The sequence below is a fragment of the Theropithecus gelada genome, chromosome 16 (assembly GCF_003255815.1).
Source record: "Theropithecus gelada isolate Dixy chromosome 16, Tgel_1.0, whole genome shotgun sequence".
Taxonomy (NCBI): domain Eukaryota; kingdom Metazoa; phylum Chordata; class Mammalia; order Primates; family Cercopithecidae; genus Theropithecus; species Theropithecus gelada.
Window position 1 is genome coordinate 33,239,906 of NC_037684.1, and position 25,107 is coordinate 33,265,012.

A 25,107-nucleotide genomic window follows, 5' to 3' on the forward strand; every position below is an offset into this window, starting at 1 on the left:
CTCAGCGGATGGGGAGCCATCGATCGCCGCTTCTCATGGATGACTCTTTACGTAAGAACAATCCAATCTGAGTCTCATCGCCGCCCACGGAGGTCAGCTGGGAGCTGGTTGTCAGCTTGCTGCACCCTGGAGCCCCTGCCAGCTCCCTGCGAAGCTCAAAGCTCAGACCAGCCAAGCTGCCTCCTGGCATGGGGGACGCCACACTGCGAGCGAGCACTCTCAGCCCGACCTCCTGTGATTGAGGGCAGGAGCCGCACGTGCTTGACTCCATCAGCACAGAGTCTTTGTGAATTTAATGGGTCACCTGGGAGCACAGTTTGCACCACACAGCCACAAATGTTTGCCGAGTGAATGACCAGCTGTAGAACACGCTTGTCAAGAGTGACCTCTTCCACTTGAGCTGCCCCCGGACCAGGCAAAATTCTGCCCCGTGCAACGGACCCTATTGGGTGAAGGTTGCCCTCCTGGCCCTCGTTACCAGCTGCCTTGCCCTGTGCCTGCTGCCTCCGCACTTGCAGGGGTAATGGTGATGATCAAATAAGATAATATATGTGAAAGCCCCGGGAAATGGCGGATGTTATTCAATTTGAATCCCACCAACACTCAGCAAGGCCTCCTGAGGTCAAGGCACCATGCCAGGGTGCTGGGGGCTATGATGATGTGAATCTGTGACTGCTTCTCTGGAAATCATGGTACAGAGTGGGGGGAAACCTCATTAAGACTAATTGGAAAGGAGGGAACCCCAAGCACATGAAATGTCTGTCCTTTTCACTTCCCTCTAGAAGTGAGCAAACATTATTCACTTCTGGAGGAGAGCAGCTCGGTGTGAGGCAGAGAAGCAGACCTCAGATCCAGAACGCTTGAGTCTAACTCTGGGCAAGTTTTGTGACCCTTTCGGAGCCTATCATTATCTCCCTTATGAGGTGACGCAGCTCGGTGAAGGGCCTGGCAGCCAGTGGGTGCTTGATGCTCCTGGCTATTCTTTCCTCTACTCCAAAAAGGGCTCAGAGGCCGGGCACGGTGGCTCATGCCTGTAGTCCTAGCACTTTGGGAAGCCGAGGTGGGTGGATCACTTGAGGTCAGGAGTTCGAGACCAGCCTGGCCAACATGGTGAAACCCTGTCTCTACTAAAAATAGAGGTGTGAGCCAGGTGTGGTAGCTCACACCTGTAGTCCCAGCACTTCGGGAGACTGAAGCAGGAGAATCGTTTGAACCGGGGAAGCAGAGCTTGCAGTAAGCCGAAATCGCACCACTGCACTACAGCCTGGGAGCTGCAGTGAGACTCTGTCTCAAAACAAAACAAAACAGAAACAAAAAGAGTTCAGAGCTGAGGGGCTGACCTGGTAGAGGCTGCTCCCCCAGAACAGCCAGGACTCACTTGAAATTAGCCGCATTTATTTACATGCTTCTCACAATGCTCTAAATACCTTTAACATGTTTGTTTTCAGAAGCAGGTTAAACACAGACTCCTGTAATTTTGTTTACACTATTAATTCATTCAGCCAACCATGTCTTCATGGGGAGAATGGAGGGAAACTTATGTGGCACTGTCACACAATCCAAGGGAGTGGAGATGGAAGTCACAAACCAGGTGGAGGCATGGCGGCATAGCAGACTGCACTGGACTCAGGCCTGCGGGGTTTAGCTTGGAGCCTCACCTAAGACCTGGTGACCACTAAGAAGGCAGAACTCCTAGCAACCCACCCCCAAGGCTGGAGAAGGGTGGAAGAGACCTCCAGGTGCAATTACCCCAAACCCACGGAGAAGAGGAGGCCCTTCGAGGTGTATTGGGCTGTGGAGTGAAGAGCCGGGCTCAGACCTCAGGCTCCAGGAGGAGGCAGAGTGAGAACTGTTTTCTGTATATACTCAGAAGTTTCCTGAGGTCTTAAGAGTAGGAAGGTGAGAAAGGGAAGGTGTTGCTATCCTATCTAGGTGTACAGAGAGACACACACACCAAGGATGGAGACGGTTTACTGTTATACCAAAAATATATGTATATATCTATATATATATATGTAGAAATAAAGGATCAGAAGGCTATAAACCCAAGTATCATTAGCATTTATATCTGGGTGCAGCATTAAGGCTGAATTCCCCTTTCTTTACACTTTTACACTGAACGTGTATCCTATTTACAATAAAGTGAAACAATAAAGCTGTCTTCATTTGGAAATCAAGGCACCATTATCTTCACCAGGACTGTGGTTGGGGACTGAGGGGAGTAGGGATGAAGATGTCCGTCTCAGAAACCAGGAAGAGCCAAGCTGCGACTCCCCGCTCCCCAACCCATCCTCACTCCTCCTCCACTGCCCATGGCCAACACTGTGGGGCCTGTGTTAGAGACAGGTGGGGAAAAGAGCCTAAGAGCCGTCTGCCTGCACAGAGGGCATCATAAATGAGAGGGGAGGCCGGGCGCAGTGGCTCATGCCTGTAATCCCAGCACTTTGGGAGGCTAAGGCAGGTGGATCACGAGGTCAGGAGATTGAGACTAGCCTGGCTAACACGGTGAAACCCCGTCTCTACTAAAAATACAAAAAAATTAGCTGGGTGTGGTGGCGGGGGGACCTGTAGTCCCAGCTACTAGGGAGGCTGAGGCAGGAGAGTAACCTGGGAGGCGGAGGTTGCAGTGAGCCGAGATCATGCAACTGCACTCCAGCCTGGGTCACAGAGCAAGATTCTGTCTCAAGCAAAATAAAAATTAAAAATGAGGGGGGAACATGGCAGCACCTTTAAAACAGCAACATGGGTCAGGCGCGGTGGCTCACGCCTATAATCTCAGCACTTTGGGAAGCTGAGGCAAGCGGATCACCTGAGGTCAGGAGTTCAAGACTAGCCTGGCCAACATGGCAAAACCCCATCTCTATTAAACAGATAAAATTAGCTGGGCATGGTGGCGGGCACCTGTAATCCCAGCTACTTGGAAAGCTGAGGCAGGAGAATTACTTGAACCCAGGAGGCGGAGGTTGCAGTGAGCCGAGATCGTACCACTGCACTCCGGCCTGGGCGACAGAGTGAGACTCCATCTCAAAACCAAAACCAAAACCAAAACCAAAAAATAGCAGCACGTTAACACTCACAAATGAATATGTACATGCTAAGAAGCTGAGTGTAACAGGAGATTAACAGAGGGTGAGTAGCAGGGTGATGTCTGGGAAGGGATGTTAATACAGCGAAGGTGTGTTGGCACTAATTGCTCCCAGGTAAGGAAGACAGATCCAGCTCCTGGTGCAGGTGGCTCCAGGTCTATCCAGCATAGAGGGGCCGGTGGGTTAGGACACCTTGGTGATCAGGACATTCTCGCGGTCAGGACACCTTGGTGATGCCGTTCCCCGCTGACAGCGCTCTCCCCACCCTGATGAGGTCCTTTCCACTCCTCTGGTTGCTAGGGCACAGGGGACTCAAGGGCAGCTCTGCAGGCCAGTTGGATGGTGGCGGGGAGTGCAGCGAGGAAGGAAAGTGAGGCTCTGTCCCCGTCCTCCAGCCCACCTCCCACCTGTCTCATCAGCAGTGCCCATGAGATGCTTGGCAGTACCCTAGGCCCTCCTTTCTTCTGGGTCTCAGCACCCCCCTGTGCCCTCCTGCTTCTTGTCTTCATTGGCCTCCATGGCCCAGGCTATCCCTGTCCCTAGTGCCAGTCACCTGGGAGTACAAGGGGCCCAGCTGGCCTCTTCAAAGTGCTGCTGGGGAGGCGGGCGATGCGGCTGCGGCCACGGGAGACTGAGGAACTGAGGGAGGAAAGGAGGGAAGGTGGACGGTTACGGCCCTGTCTCTGGACTATGGGTGTGCATTGAGTGGGGCATGTAAATACTCAACACTAAGCTTTGAGAGCAAAGGATGCTGGGCGCCAGCAGGAGCTCTCAGAGCCGGATCTAAGGGCCGGAGAGGCAGTGTCTAGGGTTGGGGATATGAGAGGGAAGTAGCGGTGAGGATGGAGAGTCCCTTTGCTGGATTAATAGTGTGCAGCACCTCCCTCACGGACCAATGGGTGCTGAGCGCCTCCCTCGTGGATCAGCTCTGGGTGATCCTGGGATAGCAAGGGCCAAGGAAACCTCAGGTGGAGCACTAGATGCGCACCCTGCTCACAGGACCTCAGCTGCTTGCTCGGGGGGTCCAGAGACAGAGACACTGGGGGCCCAGAGTCGGCCCAGGTGTCTGCTGCCCTGCTGAGAGCGAGCTCCTTCTCCCAGACAACCGACCCCTCCAAAATCTCACCTCGCAATGCGCTTCTTCTGGCAGGCAGAGGTCCCAGGGAGGGAAGATGTTGGCTTGGGACCCTTCATGGTGAATAAGGGCATGGATCCCCTAGAGAGGGAGGGAGGGGAAGGAGGCCAATCAGCAGGGAACCAGAAGCAGGGCCAGCCGCTTCCTCCCTCCAGCCCCCAGCTCAGGCATGGGGGAGGGTGGTTGGACAAGATGACCTCTGAGGTTTCTTCTACAAAGAGGTGGATTCCTCTCCCTGCCTCACTCTGCCTGGCTGACAGCTGAGTGACAGGCCTGCTCTGGGAGGACATCCAGATGTCAGTTTCTGGTGCACCCAGGGAACTGGAGTTCAAACAGTTTCACCCTTCCACCTGCCCGGCTCTGCACTTGTTACCAAGAGCTGCTTCTTGGGCTGTGGAAGGGGGCAGGGCACAGGTAGGCAGAGCCTGCCAGCCTCTGCACCACAGGTGCAGGTCAGTCTGCCACTGGTTCTTGGCCTTGGACTGTCCTGAGCGGGCTGCTGTTCCCCTTCCCTGCCATGTGTGTGGAAAGGGGGAGTGAGAGCTTCATCTTCTCACTGGAAAATACTGAACTGAGTTTTCTAAGGACCCCCTTTCCTGTTCCAGATGCTGGGCCAGAGGCCAAAATCTGGAGTAGAAGTGGCAGAAAGAGGTATTTCCTAGTGGAACATAGAATGCAGCCCAGGTCAAAGAGCCCGAGTAAAGACAGGAACAGTAGTGTTGGGCTCCCCTAGTACATTCCTGTTCCCTGCTGACTCTTTCCAAGTTGGGGTCCCATTAGCTACAAACCAGCAGAGAGTGGGTGGCTTTGCAGCATGGACAGACCAGGCAGGCGCCTCGAGGGAAGTGACGCCTCCTTGGCAGCTGTATAGCTGTATAGGCTCTCCTGGGCCTGGGGAGCAAAGCGGATCACAACCAAAGGGGAACAGATAGGAGCCGTCCCAGCTCCACGAGTCCGGCTGTCCTTCATATTTCTCAGCAGCACCAAGAAGTCCCTTGCTGACCAGTGACCCCGACGGAAGGGGTGGAGCGAGACTGGGAGACCCACCTGGGGATGAAGGGCTGGTCTAGCCTGCTCAGCTCCTGGGGGATTTTGTCCCAGCCAATGCATTCATGGAAACTGGGCTTTGAGGGAGGCTCCTCGGAGAGATCGAAGGTGGCGTTGAGGTCTCGAGTGGGCAGGGCCAGCGGGGTGGAACAGTTCTGCATGGCAGAAGGGCCTAGGGGCACCCGGCTTTTGATGACTGTGGTTGGGCAAAAGTGAGGGGAATGGCAGGGGGAGGAGGCCCTTTCTCCTTTGGGGGTGCTGGGCCCCTGTGAAGGTTGGGCGTCAGGCAGAGACCCTCTCCTCAGGCAGGGCAGGAAGGACTGGCGCTGGCGCTTGGTGCCCCGCTTTGGGGCCATGGGACTGTCCGGCTCCAAGGGGCTTGGTCTCCTCCTCTTCTTCTTCTCCATGGGCCATCGGGATTCCTGGGCTGGTGTGTAGTTAGGTCCAGATGGGATCCCCAGCGTGTGCAGGGGGCCACTCAGTCGCCTCGCCATGGTCCGGGTCACAGGGCCAGTGTATCCTGGAGGCTCTGGGTGGAGAGGAGACTGCACAGGGACTGCACAGAAGGAAGGAGAATTTGTAGAACTTGGGGAGCCAGACACTGGAGACATGAAGGAGCCCATAACCCCTCAGGTCTCCTGGGGCCACTCTGTGTGCAGAAGTCTAGGATCCCAGGGGCCCAGCCTCCTACAGCAGCAAAACCCAGTAACTGAGGCCCCTGGACACCCCTCAGCCCCAGTGGGGCCTTGAAGACAGCACCCATAGGCAGGGAGAGCAGGATGAGACTCACTTGACTCTGAACACAGCTCCTGAGTCAGAGGTGCCCCCCTGGCCAGGCCAGAAGTGCTAGAGGCCTCTGCCCCAGGCTCAGGTTTTTCCTCTTGCACCAGCTGCTGTAGGGTCTCAAACTCCGTGATCATGTCGGGAGTCAGGAGGTTGGCTGCTTGGAGCAGGGAGTACTGCCGCTGGGCCAGGCACAGCACCTTAAGGGCCAACCTGGAACAGAAGAAAGGGGATTCCCAGCCCTGCTCAGACCCAGCCTGACCAGGAGCCTCTATGCCATGCACCTGTCCTCATCACTCCAGCTGTGGCTGAGGAGCCTGAACTGGTCCCCTGGTTCCCTCCTGCCTCGCTCCAGACGGGCTGGCCAGGCTCACCACCCTCCCAGCCTGCTCTGCTCCTGCTCCTGCTCCTGCTCTGCTATACTTTTGCTGAAGGCCAAGGCTGGCCAGGATGGCCACAGGTAATGGTGGGAGGTGTCGCCCACTAAACACATCCCATGACAAAGACAGTGATCTGAGAAATAAGGAAAGGGCACTGGATGGCCCTGGACTCAGAAGGTCTGAGTCTCCTCTTGGCTCTGCCACTTACTAGTGCTGCAATCATGAGTTCATCTACCCTAAGGGCAGTGCAAGGGAGCAGTTAAGAGCCCAGCTCAAGTTAGACTGCCAGTTTCCTGCTCACATCCTGGCTCCAATACCTCCCAGGTTTGTGATCTTGGATGCACTGGTTAACCTCAGTCTCCACAACCTGAGAATGGGGATAACAAATGCACCCACTTCATAGGGTTATTGGAAAGACTGAATGAGTTACTTTACAGACAAAATGTTTAAAGAATACCTGGCATGTAATAAGCACTGTAGGTCTAGCTAACTATTGTTTCCTGTAAAATGGAAATAATACCATCTTGCTGGTTAGGATAAGAGGAGATTATGTAAGATAGGGTATGTTCATCGTGGTTCTAAGAAAACCCTCAAAAACACATTCAGTCCATGCTTTCTATTTAATGATTGGGATCCTGAAAAAGTATGTGTGAATCAAGGTGTATTTCACAGGCACTGGGGGGCTATTTAAAGGAAATGACGAGGGTAATGAGATTATTGAGGTTATAAATTTAGATTCTAATAAAGCATATTTTCTTTCTGTAAGGCACACCTATGATAAAAGAATAAACACAATTATCTCAGTGGGAATTATCCATGGAAAATGATTTATCCTCAGGTAGTTCTACCAGCCTGGACATCTCTGAAGCCCCCTCCACTGCCCTCAGTCAGGGTGTGCTCAGGGAACACAAACTCATTTTATAATGCAGCCTCGAGGCCTTTTTGAAAAAAGGCAGGATATAAATTAAAATGGACACAGTGGAAACTCATTCTATATCTGCACGAGCCACACATTACAAGGAAGATTAGACAATTGTGAAGCGTGGGCGTTTGGGGGAAATATCCAGGCTCTGGCCCCGTCCCTCTTGCTATGTGAGCCTGAACAAAGGCTCCAGTGCCCCATCTGATAAATGGGGAGCTGGTCTAAATCAGGGGTTTTCAAATTAGGTTTCAAAAACCCATTAGACAGAGTAACTCTGTTTTGACTGTTCTGTGCATTAGATTTCATTGTAGCAAAAAACAATTAAAAAAAAAATTTGAAAAACCACTGAATTGGAAAATCTAAGATCTACTCAGTGCTCTAGTGATCCAAGATTCTAAATTCTAAAATCAAAGGGAAATATTTTCAATGATCTGGTGTTAGGACGTTTCCAGCATGGAGATTTGTTACATTTTATTAGTACTTCATCCCCAAGAAGTGGGGAGACTGGGGACTATGATCCGCAAGTCAAGGCCAAGGTTGAAGCAATCTGTTGGAGACCACAAAGCCAGGGCAGAAATAAGGACCCTGGTGTCCTCTCTCCTCATAACAGGGGATCCCTAGCAGATGGGCCCTGGGTCATTGGTAGGAGCTCATGGTTGTTCCCTGGGAGATGTCCCAGCAGTGCATCCTTTCCTCTCCAGGGCCCCGGGCAGGACCTGATAGCAGGAGACAGATAATGAGCTGCCGATTATTCAGACTGCAGCATTTTTGCTGAGTCGGGAACAGACACTCCCCAACAAGAAATAAAATTAAACAGGCCCTTCTGTCCAGAAGCTTTAAATACACTGCCTAGCGTGAAGCGTGCTGGGGAGGGAAGAGCGGGATGGCAGTAACAGAGCTAAGTGGCAGGGGATTTAGGAACTAGGGGCCAAGGAGAAAAATATTAGCAGCATCTTTCTATGAAGCATAGAAAGAATGGTCCAAAATCCATTTTTCTTTGGCTTTGAGTAGTGGTTGATATTTACTTCTGAGAATAAATAGCCACAGTCAATCCGTTGATGAAGACACACGATAAACACTGGCTCAGGAAGGCTGTCCTTTCCCCAGCCTGACGTTCAGCTTCCCTTGGCTGCCCCCTCCTCGCTGTAGATGGGCAGCCTGGCCTCAGACTGGAAAGCAAAGCGCAAGTCCCAGCCGCCCTGCTCTGACCCAGGGCCTGCTGGCTGCCTGGATGGACTCTGGCGTTTTGCTTCCCTCTCCTGCTGGGCAGCCAGCTATGTAGAGGAATACGTAGAGGTGATAAGCTAATTGAGTAGGTGATGATAACACCAAAGAGGTGAAACCCAGTAAAGGACAGTGCTGATGAAGAGACAGAGCTTTTGTGATGTGCTTAACACCAATTCCCACCCCCAGGGAGGCTGAACCCGTCACCTCCCACCTGGATTCCAGAATACAGCAAGAAGATACCTACTGTTTAGAACGATCCCGTTCCAGTTCCTGTGCTGAGAGGTGGCCCACAACTGGGTTGGGCTGCAGGGTCAGGCCAGGGGACTCTGGCAGTGCATGTGTGGGGTTCTGCTCTGGCATCTGTGTTGGAACCTAAAGAGGAAGGAGAAGGCACAAGTAGAGGGGCCAGGATGGCCTCCCCACCTTTATAAACAGTTTCTAAAATCCTTCCCTCCTACAAGAGTGGAAATGACAGCTCCTAGAATGACCAGGTCTTGGTCACTTCCAAACACACAACGATCTGATGGATCATTTCTTTTTCCTGCCCAGAATCTGAAATCCTCCTAATGACGAAGGTGCAAGACATCCACATAGAGAGACGGGACTGAAGGGACTCTGAGTCAGGGAGAGGCATTTTTTCCAATATCCCACCAGCTCCAAGCCCTTCCGTTACCCAGGCCTCACACCCCCAAGTCCTACCTCCTCAGCTGGGCCTTCACCCTGGTCCTTTGCGGACTGCTCCTGGTCTGAAGAGTTCCCTTCCATGGCCCTCTCCACCTGGGCCTCTGTCCCCAGACTCTCCTCTTGAAGGGCTCTAGGCCCTGCAGGGAGCTCTGGGGTGCAGGGCTGGCTGGGAGGGTGGGGTGGCAAGGGGGAGCTGGGAAGGCTAAGAGGGAAAGGAGGGTTTGAGGGGCAGGATGTGGGCCAGGTGGGAGAGCAGGGAACGGGTGGGATCTCTGTGGCACCCAGGTCATATAGAGTCCATAAGGGGCAGACGCTTAGGTGACAAATGGGCAGTAGCTGAGGGTAGGAGGGGTCAGGGATTTTCTGGTTTGCGAACACCCCTAAGTTCACCTTCTCTCAAATAGTAGGCCCTGCTCTTATGGGCTGGGGTGCCATTTACTCACTGGACACAGCACTGGGTGCGAACCCTTAACCCTAGGGATTGGAGCAGAAGCAAGGAGTCCTATTCTTCCAGAAACTGGAGAAGGGGGCCTGGCTCCCCATCCTGGCTGAGCTGCAGGGTGGGGGCGGGAATGGGCAGTGGAACTCACTGTTGTGGTGGTGGTCCTGACTTGGGGGATCTTGGGAGGTACTGTTTTGGGGGTTGGCCTCCCCCTTCATATACTTGGAGCTTCTTCCTCAGAGCAGCTACCTGGAACAGAAGCAGCCCAGCCCAGCCCCAGAGAACCCCGGCTAAGCACAGGAGGGGAGGGGCAGACAGAGTCCCGGTCACACCCTCAAGCTCCTGCCTCTGGCTCTCTGCCCCCAGGGCAGGCTCCTCACCTCAGCCTGGAGCTGTTGGCAGATGGTAGCATACTGGCTGATGTGACAGTCCAGGCTGGTCACGTTGCTCTTCAGCTGAGATGGGGAATAGGAGAGAGATTTATTTATTCATTCAAAGCAGCTTTTATCAGCTACCTCCGACAGCCAGGCACTGCGCTAGGTCTCACCCATGTCCCCATGACCCACCCTCGCAAGTGGGGAGACACAGCAGAGAAGGTCAGTATCGTGCCTAAGACCACAGCGAGGGGCAGAAGACCCCCGACTCCACGAATAAGACCTTCTTGCCAGGGTTAGGGTGTTCTTGCAATGGTCCCAGGAGAGCCAGGGCTCCCTAGGGGAGGGAGGGAGGGAGATAGGGGTCAAGCAGATGTAGCAGAAAGCATATATCAGTGTTTATGTTTTGCTGAAAATATGCTCCTGCTGCTAAAAACAAGTCTGAACTAGACCACTGGCCAATGAGAGGCCACCCTCCTGCTGTCTCCCTTGGTTTTGGAGACCATCTTGCCCCTCTTAGCTGGTGACTTCCCACCCAGGGATGAGGACTGTGTCGCTTCTATCACAAAGACTCTCTGAAGACAGAGGAACTTCTTTTTTTTTGAGACAGAGTCTAGCTCTGTTGCCCAGGCTGGAGTGCAGTGGCATTATCCCAGCTCATTGCAACCGTCACCTCTTAGGTTCAAATGATTCTTCTGCCTCAGCCTCCGGAGTAGCTGGGATTACAGGCACCCACCACCATGCCCCGCAAATTTTTGTATTTTTAGTAGAGACGGGGGTTTCACTGTGCTGCCCAGGCTGGTCTCGAACTCCTGACCTCTGGTGATCTGCCCCCCTCGGCCTCCCAAAGTGCTGGGATTACAGGCATGAGCCACCATGCCCAGGCCAGAGGAACTTCTTTCCTTTGCCTTGGGGACACTTGGCCCAGGGATCTGTGGGAGCTGCTTGGGTCCCACCCTTCCCTGCTCCCCGGCGGAAGCACGCACCGAGAGCCTGATCTCCTTGGCCCGGTCGGCATATTTGAGGGTGTTGTATGTGTCCTCGTAGGCCAGGCTGGAGGGGCTGATGGCAGCGATCATCACTGTGCGGCAGTTGCCCCCGAGGGAGTCTTTGAGCAGGCGGGTCAGTTTGCTGTCCCGGTAGGGCACATGGGTCTTGCGGCCCTGGGGGGTGCAGTGAGCAGGTGTGGGGTGAGGAGGCTGATGGCACTGACCCAGGATGGGGCCCTGTGGCCTTTGGCCCTGGGTTCAGGTGCTCAGTTGCTATCCTAGGGGGAACGCCGGCCTGCGCCGCTTTACCTTTGCGTCGGCCAAGGCGTTGAGGACGTTGATGAGAGCCAGCAGAGATCGGTTGATGTTGGCCCCCTCCCGCAGCCGCTCCCCCTTCGCATGGGTGCTGGATGCCCGCTCTGAGCCAGCTAGGTCAATCAGGCTCATCTTGGCCATCTGGACAGCCTGGGTCAGTCCTGGAACCCTGTCCTGCTGCTTCACAAAGATCTGAAGGGAGATGGCAGGGGTGAGGGGGAGCTAGGCATCAGGAGCCCTGGTTTCAGGCTCTGACCCATGACCTCACCTGGAAGATGGCATGGGAGCGGGAGGAAGTCGCGTTGGCATCAGTGGGGTGCTGTGTGCGGTTACGGTTCCCCCTGGTCAGCATCTCCAGCAGCTGCTCAGCTGAGGCTGGCTACAGAGGAGAGGCCCAGGAACGGGGCTGTGGGTTCCCCGACCAGGACTTTTCCCCTAACAGGAAGGGCTGCTCTTCAGAACCTACATCACCCCCTTGATACCACCACCACTGCCACCACCATCACAGGACCTAGGGCATCCCCAAACAGTTTTGTGAGGGAACCCCAAGGACCCATGGGGCTGATCGTCCTACCCAAGCCCAATCCCACACCTGGTGGAAAGAAAGTCCTTGCACCACCACCCCCTTGTCGGGGTCCTCGCGGATGGCAAGGGGCCCCTTGGGTTCCAGGAGGTCATGGATCTGCTCATTGTACACCTGAGAAAGGAAGAAAGGAAAAGGCCTGAGGGAGAGCGGCCCATCAGGAAACCTCTCCCTAGCGGCTGGACAGGGGAGCTGAGGCCGGGGTGTATCTGAGACACCCACAGGAGTGGCGCTTCCCGGGACTGTGTTATATGACCACAGCAGGGTGAACGGGCGGGTGTCTCCAGTGCAGCCTCTCACTGAGCTGTATCTATCTCCTTGAGGGGCCCCAGCTCTCCATTTCCTGCCACCCTGTCCCACACCAGCTCACTCCACCCCATGGGCTTGCTTCCCCCCAGGTGGTTGTGAAAACGAGGCCCAGGGCAGCGGCAGCCGACCTCCTGGTAGCTGATGAGCACCTCGAAGCACTTCTCCTGCTGGCGGGCCTCCAGGCGCCTGTACAGTTCCACGGTGGTCAGGTACATGATGCCGGGGTCCCCCTCCCTTCCCAGCATGGTGTGTGTCTTCCCAGCCCCGGTAGCCCCGTAGGCAAACACTGCAGAGGACAGAGTAAGGAGGAGGACCCCAGTGCCTTGCCACCCAGCTCAGACCTTCCCTCGTCCCTCAAGCCCCTTTCCTTTGCCTCCTGTGTTCCCTGGTCCACTGCTCCCACTAATCGCACCCTCCATGTTCCCACTGCAGGGCTGGAGTTCTCTGTGTGTTTGTTCTGCTCCCCCATAGGCCAGTGGATTTGGGATGACCGGATCTCCACTATGGGTGTGGGCTATGCCTTCCTTCTGTAGGCGAGGCAGCTTTTGGTGTTGAAGGCCCACAGTTATCTCCGTCTTACCATTTACCCTGGTTTATCGCCACACACTGTGGGTGTGATCTGTGAGTGGTGTCTTCCCCCCTCTAGACTGTGAGCACCGAGTGGACAGGAACTGTCCTGTCTGATTTGCTGGTGCAGCCCTGGGCCCAGTAGAGTGCCTCCCCCATAGACTGAATGAATGAATGGGGGTCCCAAAGAGCATGATGGGACATTGTACAAAACTCCTTAGTAAATCGTGCCCAGCCTGGGGGAGGCGGGCACGTGCCAGAAGACACATGAAACCCTTCCCTTAGGAGGAGGCAGGGAGGCCAGGCCACTGCCAGGCAGGGCTGAGGTTCTCACCTGAGCAGTTGTAGCCCTGAAGGAAGCTGTCCAGGATGCTGTGCGTGGTGTGCTGGAACACGTCCTGTTGGGTGGCCGCCTCGCCAAAGATCCGGTCAAAGACAAACGTCAGGTCTTTGCCCTTCTTCTTGGGGCCATCATGGGTGCTGCCCCACTTCAGGCTAGGGAGCCCTCCATCGGGCTCCTCAGGGTTAAACACCAGCACCCGCTCGTCCACCACCTGAACCACTGGCCGCCGCTGACCGTCCAGCTCCCGAGGGGTGGGGGGCCGCACCCGCACCACCACTTGCAGCGTGCTGTCCTCCACTGCCATCACCGTGGCGACACCTGGCCGAGACATGGTGGAGCTGAGGACCAATCCCACCCCAGGCCTGACCAGGTGCCCCCTCAGCACTCCAAGGCCCCCTCCACCCACTCCCAATGACTGGTCTCTGTTTTATGCCTCAAGAGAGTAAAAATATTGGTGCCGAAACCAATTATATCTCTTTCGCACTTGAAATACCATCTTTGTCATACTCAAATGACTATATATACATATATTTTTGAGACGGACTCTTGCTCTGTTGCCCAGGCTGGAGTGCAATGGCGTGATCTCGGCTCACTGCAACCTCCGCCTCCCAGGTTCAAGCGATTCCCCTGCCTCAGCCTCCTGAGTAGCTGAGATTACAGGCACGTGCCACCATGCCCAGCTAATTTTTTGTGCGTATTTTTAGTAGAGATGGGGTTTCACCATGTTGGTCAGGCTGGTCTCGAAATCCTGACCTTGTGATCTGCTCACCTCGGCCTCCCAAAGTGTTGGGATTATAGGCGTGAGCCACCACACCAGGCCTCAAATGACTATATTGTTGGAGGCCTCTTACTGGGCTTTCTACTATGTTCCATGAATCCATTTGTCTATTCTTTTTTTTTTCCCTTACTTTTCATAACCCTCATGTAGCTCTGTCTATCCTTGGGCCAGTGCCATGCTGTTTCCATGATATTACTTTACAGTATGCTTTCCAGCTAGTAAGGCAAGAACCTCTTCATTACTCTTTCTTTTCTATAGCTTTCTCGGCTATTTTCAGGCATTTATTATGCTACTTGATTTCAAGAAAATTTTATCAAGTCTACCCCCAACTTGGAGCCCTCTCCTCCCTCAAAAACCCTATTGGGACTACAGTTTGAACTGTATTACATTTACATATTTATTATACTGAGCCTTTTATTTTTTTACTTTACATAAGCCTTTAGCAGCCAAGTGTATTAAACGCTTTCAGGCAAGATTGTGGCTACTGCCTTTCTTTTTGTTCAGATATTTTTTACGTCCCTCAATAAGATTTTATAGTTTTCTATCTCTTCAGTTAGTTCTGTAATTGTCCTTTTAATATATTTCTCAGGTGTTTTATGTACTTAATTGCTCCTGTGGATGGAACACTTTTCCCCATTTACATTTCCAGCTGATAATTACTAGTATGGAGGAACACAACTAATTTTATATATTCACGCTATATCTACCACCCCCAAACTCTCTTATTAATTTCATTTATTTTTGTTAGAACTTACTGAGTTTTCCAAGTATACAATTATGTATCAGAAGAGGAAAAAGTTTTTATCTTTTCTTCTCTATATTCATACCCAATATTTCATTTCTTGTCTATTGCAGTCTCTAGAATTTCTAAAACAATGTTGAATAATTATGATAATGTGCATTCCTGTTTTGCTTCTGATTCTAAAGGAAATGGCTTTAGCGTTTCCCTATTTAGACATTAGTTTTATACAAGTAGTCTTTATCACATTAGCAATTTCTTCTATTTTTGTTTTACTTGGGGTTATTATTAGGAAAGTCTAGAATTTTATCAATGCTCTTTTAGTATTTCCATATACACACACACACACACACACACACACACATATATATGTTTTTTTTTTTTTTTTTTTGAGACGGAGTTTCACTCTTTGTTGCCCAGGCTGGAGTGCAGTGGCATGATCTCAGCTCACTGCAACCTCCGCCTCCCAGGTTCAAGCAATTCTCCTGCCTCAGCTTCCCCAATAGCTGGGATTACAGGTGCCCGCCAGCAGGCCTGGCTAATTTTTGTGTTTTTAGTAGAGATGGTGTTTTGCCACGTTGGCCAGGCTGGTCTCGAACTCCTGACCTCAGGTGATCTGCCCACCTTGGCCTCCCAAAGTGCTAGGATGACAGGCGTGAGCCACCTCACCTGGCCATCCCAATATGTTTATGTGTTTTTTCTCCCTTATTTTGTTGCTATGTTAATTTATTAGATATTATTCCTGGTATCAAACCAACCATGCATTCCTGGAAAAAATCCTACCCCGGCCATAGTGAAGTTTTTAACACTTAAATGGTCAAACATGTCAATCTTTTATTTTATAGCTTTTATGCCATACTTAAGAAGACATTTCTTCTACAAGGTAATAAACCCTCTTCTTATATTTCTGTCTAATACTTTTTCTTTCTCATATTGAGGTCGTCATGGAGATGGAATTTTTTTTGTGTGTGAACTATATGAGCAGGTTTCTAAATATATTTTCTTTCTAATTGGTAAGCAATTATCCTCAAGGTCATTTATTGAATAGTGCATTCTTCCTCCACCAATTTGAAATGCCAAATTTAACATAACTAAGTCTCATAGAAACATGAATTTGTAGCTGGGTGTGGTAGCTCACACCTGTAATCCTAGAACTTTGGGAGGCCAAGGTGGGCAGATCACTTGAGGTTGGAAGTTCGAGACCAGCTTGACCAACATGAAGGAACCCCCTCTCTACAAAAAATACAAAATTAGCTGGGTGTGGTGGCACATACCTGTAGTCCCAGCTACTCGGGAGGCTGAGGCAGGAGAATCACTTGAACCTGGGAGGTAGAGGTTGTGGTAAGCTGAGATCATGCCACTGCACTCCAGCCTGGGCAACAAGAGTGAAACTCCATTTCAAAAAAAAAAAAAGGAACATGAGTTTGTGCCAGGTGTGGTGGCTCATGCCTGTAATCCTAGCACTTTGGGAGGTCACGCCTGTAATCCTAACACTTTGGGAGGCTGAGGCTGGCAGATCACTTGAGGTCAGGAGTTTGAGACCAGCCCGGCCAATGTGGTGAAACTCCGTCTCTACTAAAAATACAAAAATTAGTCGGGCATGGTGGCAGGCGCCTGTAATCCCAGCTACTCAGGAGGCCCAGGTAGGAGAACCACTTGAACTTGGGAGGCAGAGGTTGCAGTGAGCTGAGATCGCGCCATTGTAATCCAGCTTGGGTGACAGAGACAGACTCCATCTCAAAAAAAGAGAAAGAAACATGAATTTGTTTCTGGACTTTCTCTTCTGTTTCGTTATGTCCATTCCTTTTCCAGTACCTCACTCTTGTAATTACTGTGGTTTTATCATATATCACCTCATTGCTCTTTTTCTTGGCTATTTTTAGGCATCTTGTCTTACATATGGTTTTAGAATCAGCTTATGAACTATGAAAAATCCTTCTAAGATTTTAATTTGGATTATTTTGAACTTATAGATTAATATGAGGAAAATTGGCATCTTTACAATATCAAGTGTTCCCACCTAGGAACCGATATCTCTTTCCATTTATTCACACCTTTACAGTCTTTAGTAAAATTTTATAATTTTCCTCACATGGGTATTATATATTTCCTGATAGGCTTATTACCAGTTATTACATGATCTTTGCTATATTATGTATAGAATCCTTGTTTTATTTTTATTTTTTTTGAGACTGAGTCTCGCTATCGCCCAGGCTGGAGTGCAGTGGCACCATCTCGGCTCACTGCAACCTCCACCTCCCAGGTTCTCTTGCCTCAACCTTCTGAGCAGCTGGGACTACGGGTGCGCACCACCACGCCCAGCTAATTTTTGTATTTTTAGTAGAGGTGGGGGCTCTAACTCCTGACCTCAAGTGATCCATCCGCCTTGGCCTTCCAAAGTGCTGGGATTACAGGCGTGAGCCACTGCACCCACCCACTCCTTTTAAAATTACATTTTCAAACTCCTTTTTTCCAGAAGATAGGAAAGCTACTGATTTCTGCATGCAGATCTTGTATCTGGCCACATTGCTCAACTCCCTTATTGGTTCTAATAGATTGTCATTGATTCTCTTAAGTCTTTCAATTAAATGATGATATCGTTTGCAAATAATGACAGTTACTTTCTATTTTTAGCTCTTCTATTTCTTTTTTTTTTTTTGAGACGGAGTCTTGCTCTGTCGCCTGGGCTGGAGTACAGTGACCGGATCTCAGCTCACTGCAAGCTCTGCCTCCCGGGTTTACGCCATTCTCCTGCCTCAGCCTCCCGAGTAGCTGGGACTACAGGCGCCCACCACCTCGCCCGGCTAGTTTTTTGTATTTTTTTGTAGAGACGGGGTTTCACCGGGTTAGCCAGGATGGTCTCGATCTCCTGACCTCGTGATCCGCCCGTCTCGGCCTCCCAAAGTGCTGGGATTACAGGCTTGAGCCACCGCGCCCGGCCAGCTCTTCTATATTTAGTTCCCCACCTCCACTGCCCATTAGGAAGGTAGGAATGGGTGTTGAATTTTATAAAATGCTTTTTGGCACTTGCTGAAGTGGTCACACATATTTCTTCTTTAATCTATTAATGTAGAGTGTGACTCAACAGATTTCCTAATGTTGACTGGGTAATAATTCCAAACACATATTTACTCATATCTTATATCTTATATCTTACTTATATCTCCCCCAGACTCTCTCCTTGGTTTTTCATTTCTCTTTCGAAACAGTGTACAAAGGGTAGGGATGGAATTCTTGGAATGCAGCGTACCAAGGGTAGGGATGGAATTTTGGAATGCATCCTGGAAAAGTTCAGCCCAACTCCAGGGATATATTGACAGAGGTGAGGAACAGGGGCTGTTCCTGGGCATTCTGAATAGATGCATACCTTCCAGGTAAAGACTAGCTTCCACTGGTGGGTCACAAATACCAAGGTCATTCAGCAAAGAAAAGTGGGGTTTCTACCTGACACTTTAGCAAATAGCTAAGGTTTTCCTTGGGGAATGAGACAGAACTGAGCTGATTTGAAACTCCTGTTCCCTCACCCCTAAACTTCTTAACTTCTTCCCCATATAAAATAAGAGAAAGATATCAACCAACCATAATCCTTTTACATGTATGTAATTCTATTCCTGTCCCAGCTATTAGATTGCCATAGTAAGCATATTAGCTAAGTGCTCACTGTGTCAGGAACTGTTCAAAGCACCTTACACATATCTCCTTTTATCCCCATTGCAATCTCACAAGATGGATACTATTATTATACTCATTTTTCAATGAAGAAATTGAGACAAAGAGGGTTAAGCAGTTTGCCCAAGGTCTCAATGCTAGTGAGTGATGGAGCCCGATTCCAATCCAGGCAGTCTGACTACACACCGGGCCATACTGCCTTATAGTGATATTACATATTATGCTACAATGATCACATTGTTGTAATAGTCCCTTATGTTTGTATAATAATTATAATCCCTTTTATGGAATTAGCATTCTGTATTCTATAAACACTTTCAAATAGATGGACTGCACCTAATTTTCTTTTTCTTTCTATTTTATTTTTTTTGAGACAGAGTCTCGCTCTGTCGCCCAGATTGGAGTGCAATGGCGTGATCTCAGCTCACTGCAAAACCTTTGCCTCCCGGGTTCAAGCAATCCCCTGCCTCAGCCTCCTGAGTAGCTGGGATTACAGGCGCCTACCAGCACAGCCAGGTAATTTTTGGATTTTTAGTAGAGACGAGGTTTCACCATGTTGGCCAGCTGGTCTCGAACTCCTGACCTCAGGTGATTCGCCTGCCTTGGCTTCCCAAAATGTTGGGATTACAGTCGTGAGCCACTGCGCCCGGCTGTACCTAATTTTCAACAGAGAGGGTTGCTGTCTCCTACTCTTGCAGACCTACCCCCAGGAAACCCCACTTTGGCACCCGGGGAAGTGAAGGCAGAGGATGCCTGGGTCCACATTTCCTGGCAGTCGCAGCTTCCCATGGGGAGGGCTTTAGCTGAGGAGGAGCCACAGAGCAGCCTAACATTCTAAGCAGGAAATTAAAAAGGGCACTGGCAAAGGAGTGCTCATAACCTTTACAGTTCTCTCCTCCCGCCTCCTGAGGGCCAGTGTGGCTGAGTCTGTTTGCCTAATGAGATATTTTCCTTCTTGCTGAGATGGTGCTGGGGGCATGGGCACAAAGTGTGGATGACACTTGGCATAGCCGCTGCTAGGATGCCTGGGTCCTGGTCCCTGTTCAGCATCTGACCAAGGTGGAGGTCTTTCCACAGGCCACACCAGGTCAATGTCGCATCAGCTTCCCCCTTTGAGAACCAGAGAAAACAGCTACTGAGCTGCTCCCGCCCCAGGGGATGGGGAGATTAATGAGAGAACGTGTGTCAAGTTTGCTTTGATCCTTGGTTGGAAAGAGCAGTTCAGCCCAAAGTACAAGGGAGATGATTCTTTAATAAGATCTTCAGGATTCTCAGCCAGTCACAGTCACGTCCTGTTTCTAACCCAGGGCAGCTCATTAAAACCCAGAGGCTAGTGCTCTGCCAGGCTGGGGCTGGAAAACCAAGATTCTGTTGTTTTGGGGATGGCCTGCTCTGCCCACTCTAGTAGAGACAGGCCCAGTGAGCCCATGCTCCTCAGAAGTCCCTGGAGAAAAATTTCAGAGGACTTGAGGGAATCTCCCTGCAGACACTGGGAGCTGAAGAAGGTAGTAAGGGTGAGGGGGTAGGGGAAGAAGCCCAACCCCTGGATGTCCTAGTTTTACAGGTGATGCTGTAGCCCCCTTCATCTCTCCTTCACAACCCTCATGCACTTGTTTTTTTGTCCTTAAGCTCCAAGAGCAGGACCTTCTTCTGACATAGTCTGTGTACCCCCAGGTGCCTGGGCACCCAGCCCAGCATGCAGCAGATGCTGAATTTGTCCTATGAATAAATAAGAGCCAGAGAAGAGCAGAGTCTGAATCCAAAAGTCTAAAAATAATTATTATTACAGCTAACATTTACTCAGTGCTTACTATGAATTAGACACTATGTTAAGTGCTTTACAAATGGTGTTTAACTTTCATAACAATTGTTACATCCCTACCCTACAAAAGGAACAGGAGGCACAGGAACTTGTCTCCCAAATGTGAAGTAGCAAGGCTAGAACTTGACCTCTGTCACCGGGGACACTACCCCATCCTTAGGCTGTTCTGCCCTGCAATTGGGCTTGGGCAGCTTCCATCTCCTCCTCACCTTGGTACCCACAAAAGAACAGCACCCCCGGGCCACTGGTTCTTCCTACATGTGGTCATGCAGAGGAAGAAATTGTGTTCTTTTGTTTTTTTAAATAGATAATCATAAGGCTGTAATTGATGATAGTGTTGTGAGTTTCTTCCTAGTCTTAATTTATTTTTATTTATTTTTCTTGTCTTACATTTCCGGTTAGGACCTCCAGCACAATATTGAATAAAAGCAGTAATAGTGAGTATCCTCATCCCTTTCCTGATTTTATGAAGAATGCTTCTACTATTTCACACTTTGTTTGTTTAAGGAAATTTTTCTCCATTTCTAGTTTACCTATATATATTTAAAAGTCATGAATGGATATTGAATTTTATTAAATTCAATTTTCTTTTTCTTTTCCTTTTTTATTTTTTTAGACCGGGTCTCACATTGTTGCCCAGGCTGGAGTGCAGTGGTGGGATCACCGCTCACAGCAGCCTTGAACTCCTGGGCTTAAGCCATCTTCCTACTTCATCACGTCACCTACCTCCCCAGTAGCTAGGACCACAGGTGTGCCACCATCCCTGGCTAATTTTTAAATTTTTCGTAGAAATGATGTCTCACTATGCTGCCCAGGTGGATCTCCAACTCCTGGGCTCAAGCGATCCTCCCACCTCAGCTTCCCAAAGTGCTGGGAATATAGGAGTGAGCCACCACACCTGCTCCTATTGAATTGTATTTCTGTGCCTAATGGGATATGTTTGCTCTTTAAATCTCTAAATGTGTAAATTGTATTAATAGATTTTCCAATGTTAAACCATTCTTTCATTCTTGGGATAAATTCAACTTTGTCATAATCTAGTTTTTAAATACATAACTGTTTCTGATTGCTAATATTTTATTAAGATTTTTGCAACTACATTAATGAAACAGATTGACTTGTAGTTTTTTTTTTTCTTTTTTGAAATGGAGTTTTGCTCTTGTTGCCCAGCAGGCTGGAGTGCAATGGCGTGGTCTCAGCTCACTGCAACCTCTGCCTCCCCGGTTCAAGCAATTCTCCTGCCTCAGTCTCCCTAGTAGCTGAGATTACAGGTGCCTGCCACCACGCCTGGCTATTTTTTGTATTTTTAGTAGAGATGGGGTTTCACCATGTTGGTCAGGCTGGTCTCAAACTCCTGACCTCAGGTGATCCACCTGCCTTGGCCTCCCAAAGTGCTGGGATTACAGGCATGAGCCACCGTGCCTGGCCTGACTTGTAATTTTCTTTGTGTCGTTTTTGATCTCAAAAATACACTCAACATGTTTTCTCTTTTTTATAGGGAGAGTTTGCATAAGGTAGAATCATCTTTTTTAATTGCCTGTAAGTTTCTGGTGGAATTTGGTATAGATTTTTCATGCCTGTGAAGATGCATTTTAAACTAACTCAATTTCTTCTATGGAAAATTGAATTCCTCAACGGAGTAGTCCTAGATCTAGTCAAAATTTCCATAACTTCTTGAGTCAGTTTTGGCAAGTTGTTTTTTCCTAGAAAATTTTCCAAAGGCATTGTCAAAAAGAATGTTTCATTGCGTTTCTCTCTCTTTTAATCTCTGTAACTGAAGTATGTACCTATTTTTGCTCCTAAGATCTTTTTTTGTGTGTTTTATTTCTTTATTTCTCCATCAGTATTGCCAGAGGTTTTTTTTAATTAGTCTTTTCTGGATACAGCTTTTGACCAAAATAATCCTCTCTATTATATGATAAAACGCTATTTCATTGATTCTGCTTTTAGTTTATTTATTTATTTATTTATCGAGACAGTGTCACTCTGATGCCTACGGTGGAGTGCAGTGGCACGATCACGGCTCACTGTAGCCTCGACCTCCTAAGGCTCAAAAGATCCTCCCACCTCAGCCTCCTGAGTAGCTGGGATCACAGGCACACGCCACCATACTCCCCTAATTTTAAATTTTTAAAAAGAGATGGGGTTTCACCATATTGCCCAGGCTGGTCTTGAACTCCTGGGCTCAAGCTGTCCACACACCTTGGCCTCCCAAAATGCTGGGATTACAGGCGTGAGCCACCACACCCAGTCTTATCTTCTTTTATATTCTACATATGTTCTCTACTGTTCTGTCTTATTAAAGTTTGGTATTTGCCTCATTAACTTTCAGTTTCTTAAACAAAATGTTCTAATATAAGCATTTAAGACTATAAATTGTCCTCTAAGTATCACTTTAACTGCATCTCACAAGTTTTATAAATAGTATTTTTATAATTGTTCCATGCTAATTATCTTTTAATTACAATTATGATTCCCTATTTGACTGACTTAAGTATATTTTTTAAAAATTTCAGGCCAGGCAAGGCCGGGCGCGGTGGCTCAAGCCTGTAATCCCAGCACTTTGGGAGGCCGAGACGGGCGGATCACGAGGTCAGAAGATCGAGACCATCCTGGCTAACACGGTGAAACCCCGTCTCTACTACAAAAAATACAAAAAACTAGCCGGGCGAGGTGGCGGCGCCTGTAGTCCCAGCTACTCGGGAGGCTGAGGCAGGAGAATGGCGGGAACCCGGGAGGCGGAGCTTGCTGTGAGCTGAGACCCGGCCACTGCACTCCAGCCTGGGCGACAGAGCGAGACTCCGTCTCAAAAAAAAAAAAAAAAAAAAATTTCAGGCCAGGCATGGTGGCTCACGCCTATAATCTTAGCACTTTGGGAGGCCGAGGCTGGTGGATCAGCTGATGTTAGGATTTTGAGACCAGCCTGGCCAACATGGTGAAACCCCGTCTCTACTAAAAATACAAAAAATTAGCCGGGCGTGGTGGCGGATGCCTGTAATGCCAGCTACTCCGGAGGCTGAGGCAGGAGAATTGCTTGAACTTGGGAGGTAGAGGTTGTAGTGAGCCAAAGTGGTGCCACTGCACTCTAGCCTGGGCAACAAGAGCGAAACTCTGTTTCAGGGGAGAAAAAAAAAAATCCAAACATGAGCTGGGCACAGTAGCTCATGCCTGTAATCCCAGGACTTTGGGAGGCTGAGGTAGGAGAATAGCTTGAGGTCAGGAGTTCAAGACCAGCTTGGGCAACATAGGGAGAACTTGTCTCTACTTCCAAAAAAAAAAAATTGTTAATGTGGTATTTGTAATTTAATTGCTTACATAAAGAGATTATCTTTTATACAATATTCTGATAGTTGTTTAGATTTGTTTTGTGGCCAGGTATAAAAACAATTTATAAATTTATAAAATATGCTATATGTATACTTTTTTTTAACTTCTATTTTATTTTTTGCAACAGTATACATGTATACTTTTTTAAAAAGGTATAAATGGAATTGGGTTAGATAATATAAAGACCAACATCTTAAAATAACTCTCTAGGGGTGGGGAAATTCAACAATGAAATAGGCAGAGAATGACTGGATACCTTTGTACTTGTTGAAGCACGGGATGCAGTGATTGGGGAAGAAATAGAATAGGGAGAAGATTGGAGAAAGCAATATAACATTGAGATGTTCTCCTCTAAACTAGGCTTAACATCTCTGAGCCTCAGTTTTCCAACCTGTAAATTGTAAATAACATTAGTATATACCCCATATATTTGTGAAGACTAAATTAGTTCATTCAAACCTGGTAAGTGCTCAATAGATATTAGCATTACTGTTAGAATTATATGACATATGGCATTTTCCCATGATGCTAGAGGAACCAATGTCTTCAATAAAATCCCTTAAGTTCTGTAGCACAGACCAGGCTTAATCTTTTCCATGTCACTTCAGTTCCTTAGAAGGTCAAAGCTAAGGGGAGATGCATCCTAGGAGCAGTAACAGAGGCCTGGTCTTCTGTCATATAAATGTTCTTTCACTTGTTCCTTCATTCAATCAAATATTTGGCCAGGCGCGGTGGCTCACATCTGTAATCCCAGCACTTTGGGAGGCCGAGGCAGGCGGATCACCTAAGGTCAGAAGTTCGATACCAGCCCAGCCAACCCTGTCTCTGCTAAAAATACAAAAATTAGCTGAGTGTGGTGGTAGGCGCCTTTAATCCCAGCTACTCGGGAGGCTGAGGTAGGAGAATCGCTTGAACCGGGGAGGCGGAGGTTGCAGTGAGCCAAGATCGTCCCATTGCACTCCAGCCTAAGAGACAGACAGAGAGACTCCAACTCCAAAAAAAAAAATAAAATAAAATAAAAAAATTTACTGCGTGCTACAGCCACTGGCACGTGCAGCTCTGCAATCGGTTCAGTAAAGATGGGTGGAGAGGGGCTTACTTACTCCACACTGACATGCAGGGAGTCCCAGGCCTTTAGTTCTAGTGTGCATAAGAGCCCAATTCTTCCTCACTTGCGAGCAGGAGGACCTTTCACGGGGCCGACTTACAGAAGGCCAGGCCCCGGTGGCAGATGTGCAGGCCCAGTCTAGGTCCAGCATAGATAAGCAGAGGGGTCCCGACCACCCGTACGGGTGTGTAAGGAAGCGCCCCGCTTCCCGCCCAGTTTAAAGGGGTCCATGCAGGGCCTGCCGGGGCGGCGGCAAAGCTCAGTCTCCGCGCCGCACCTTGACGTCCAGCACAAAAGAGGCCTGGCTCAGGCCACCGCCCGGAGCAGCTGGGTCTGCGCGTCTGAGACCTGAGAGCAGGCGTTCGCGGGGTCGGCTTCGCAGTGGGCCAGGGCTTACCTTTTGTCGGTTCTCCGCCGCTGGCGTCGCTGCTTGCTCGCGGGTCCCACTGCCACAACACAGACAGGAGTACCCACCCCA

The 25,107-nt window shown here is 49.5% G+C and overlaps 1 protein-coding gene across 4 annotated transcripts; it reads right to left on the reverse strand.

Moving 5' to 3' along the window:
• Positions 1 to 1,953: 1,953 nt before the first annotated feature.
• On the reverse strand, positions 1,954 to 25,107 carry KIF18B (kinesin family member 18B). Of its 4 annotated transcripts, XM_025362450.1 has the most exons (16): positions 25,027 to 25,107; positions 13,178 to 13,504; positions 12,405 to 12,562; positions 11,977 to 12,081; positions 11,653 to 11,763; positions 11,379 to 11,576; positions 11,067 to 11,243; positions 10,087 to 10,161; positions 9,855 to 9,955; positions 9,280 to 9,430; positions 8,825 to 8,952; positions 6,059 to 6,264; positions 5,269 to 5,824; positions 4,213 to 4,302; positions 3,640 to 3,725; positions 1,954 to 3,410 (listed from the first exon to the last, which is right to left on the reverse strand). In XM_025362450.1, the coding sequence occupies exons 2-16, from the start codon at positions 13,488 to 13,490 to the stop codon at positions 3,304 to 3,306; spliced, it is 2,562 nt and encodes an 853-aa protein (XP_025218235.1). In that variant the 5' UTR covers positions 13,491 to 13,504; positions 25,027 to 25,107; the 3' UTR covers positions 1,954 to 3,303. The 4 variants fall into 4 exon arrangements, with proteins under 4 accessions (XP_025218235.1, XP_025218237.1, XP_025218234.1 ...); XM_025362452.1 differs by having other exon boundaries at positions 1,954 to 3,725; positions 9,280 to 9,466; XM_025362449.1 differs by lacking the exon at positions 25,027 to 25,107 and having other exon boundaries at positions 5,269 to 5,797; positions 9,280 to 9,466; positions 13,178 to 13,517.

Bases quoted from the DNA above. Each gene is read 5' to 3' on its own strand.
- KIF18B (XM_025362449.1), bottom strand. From the start codon at position 13,517: ATGTCTCGGCCAGGTGTCGCCACGGTGATGGCAGTGGAGGACAGCACG. The intron at 12,082-12,404 runs GTCGGCTGCCGC...TTCCTTTCTCAG, and splicing joins TGCTCATCAGCTACCAGGAG to GTGTACAATGAGCAGATCCA. The intron at 5,798-6,058 runs GTGAGTCTCATC...CTCTCCACCCAG, and splicing joins GGAGCTGTGTTCAGAGTCAA to AGCCTCCAGGATACACTGGC.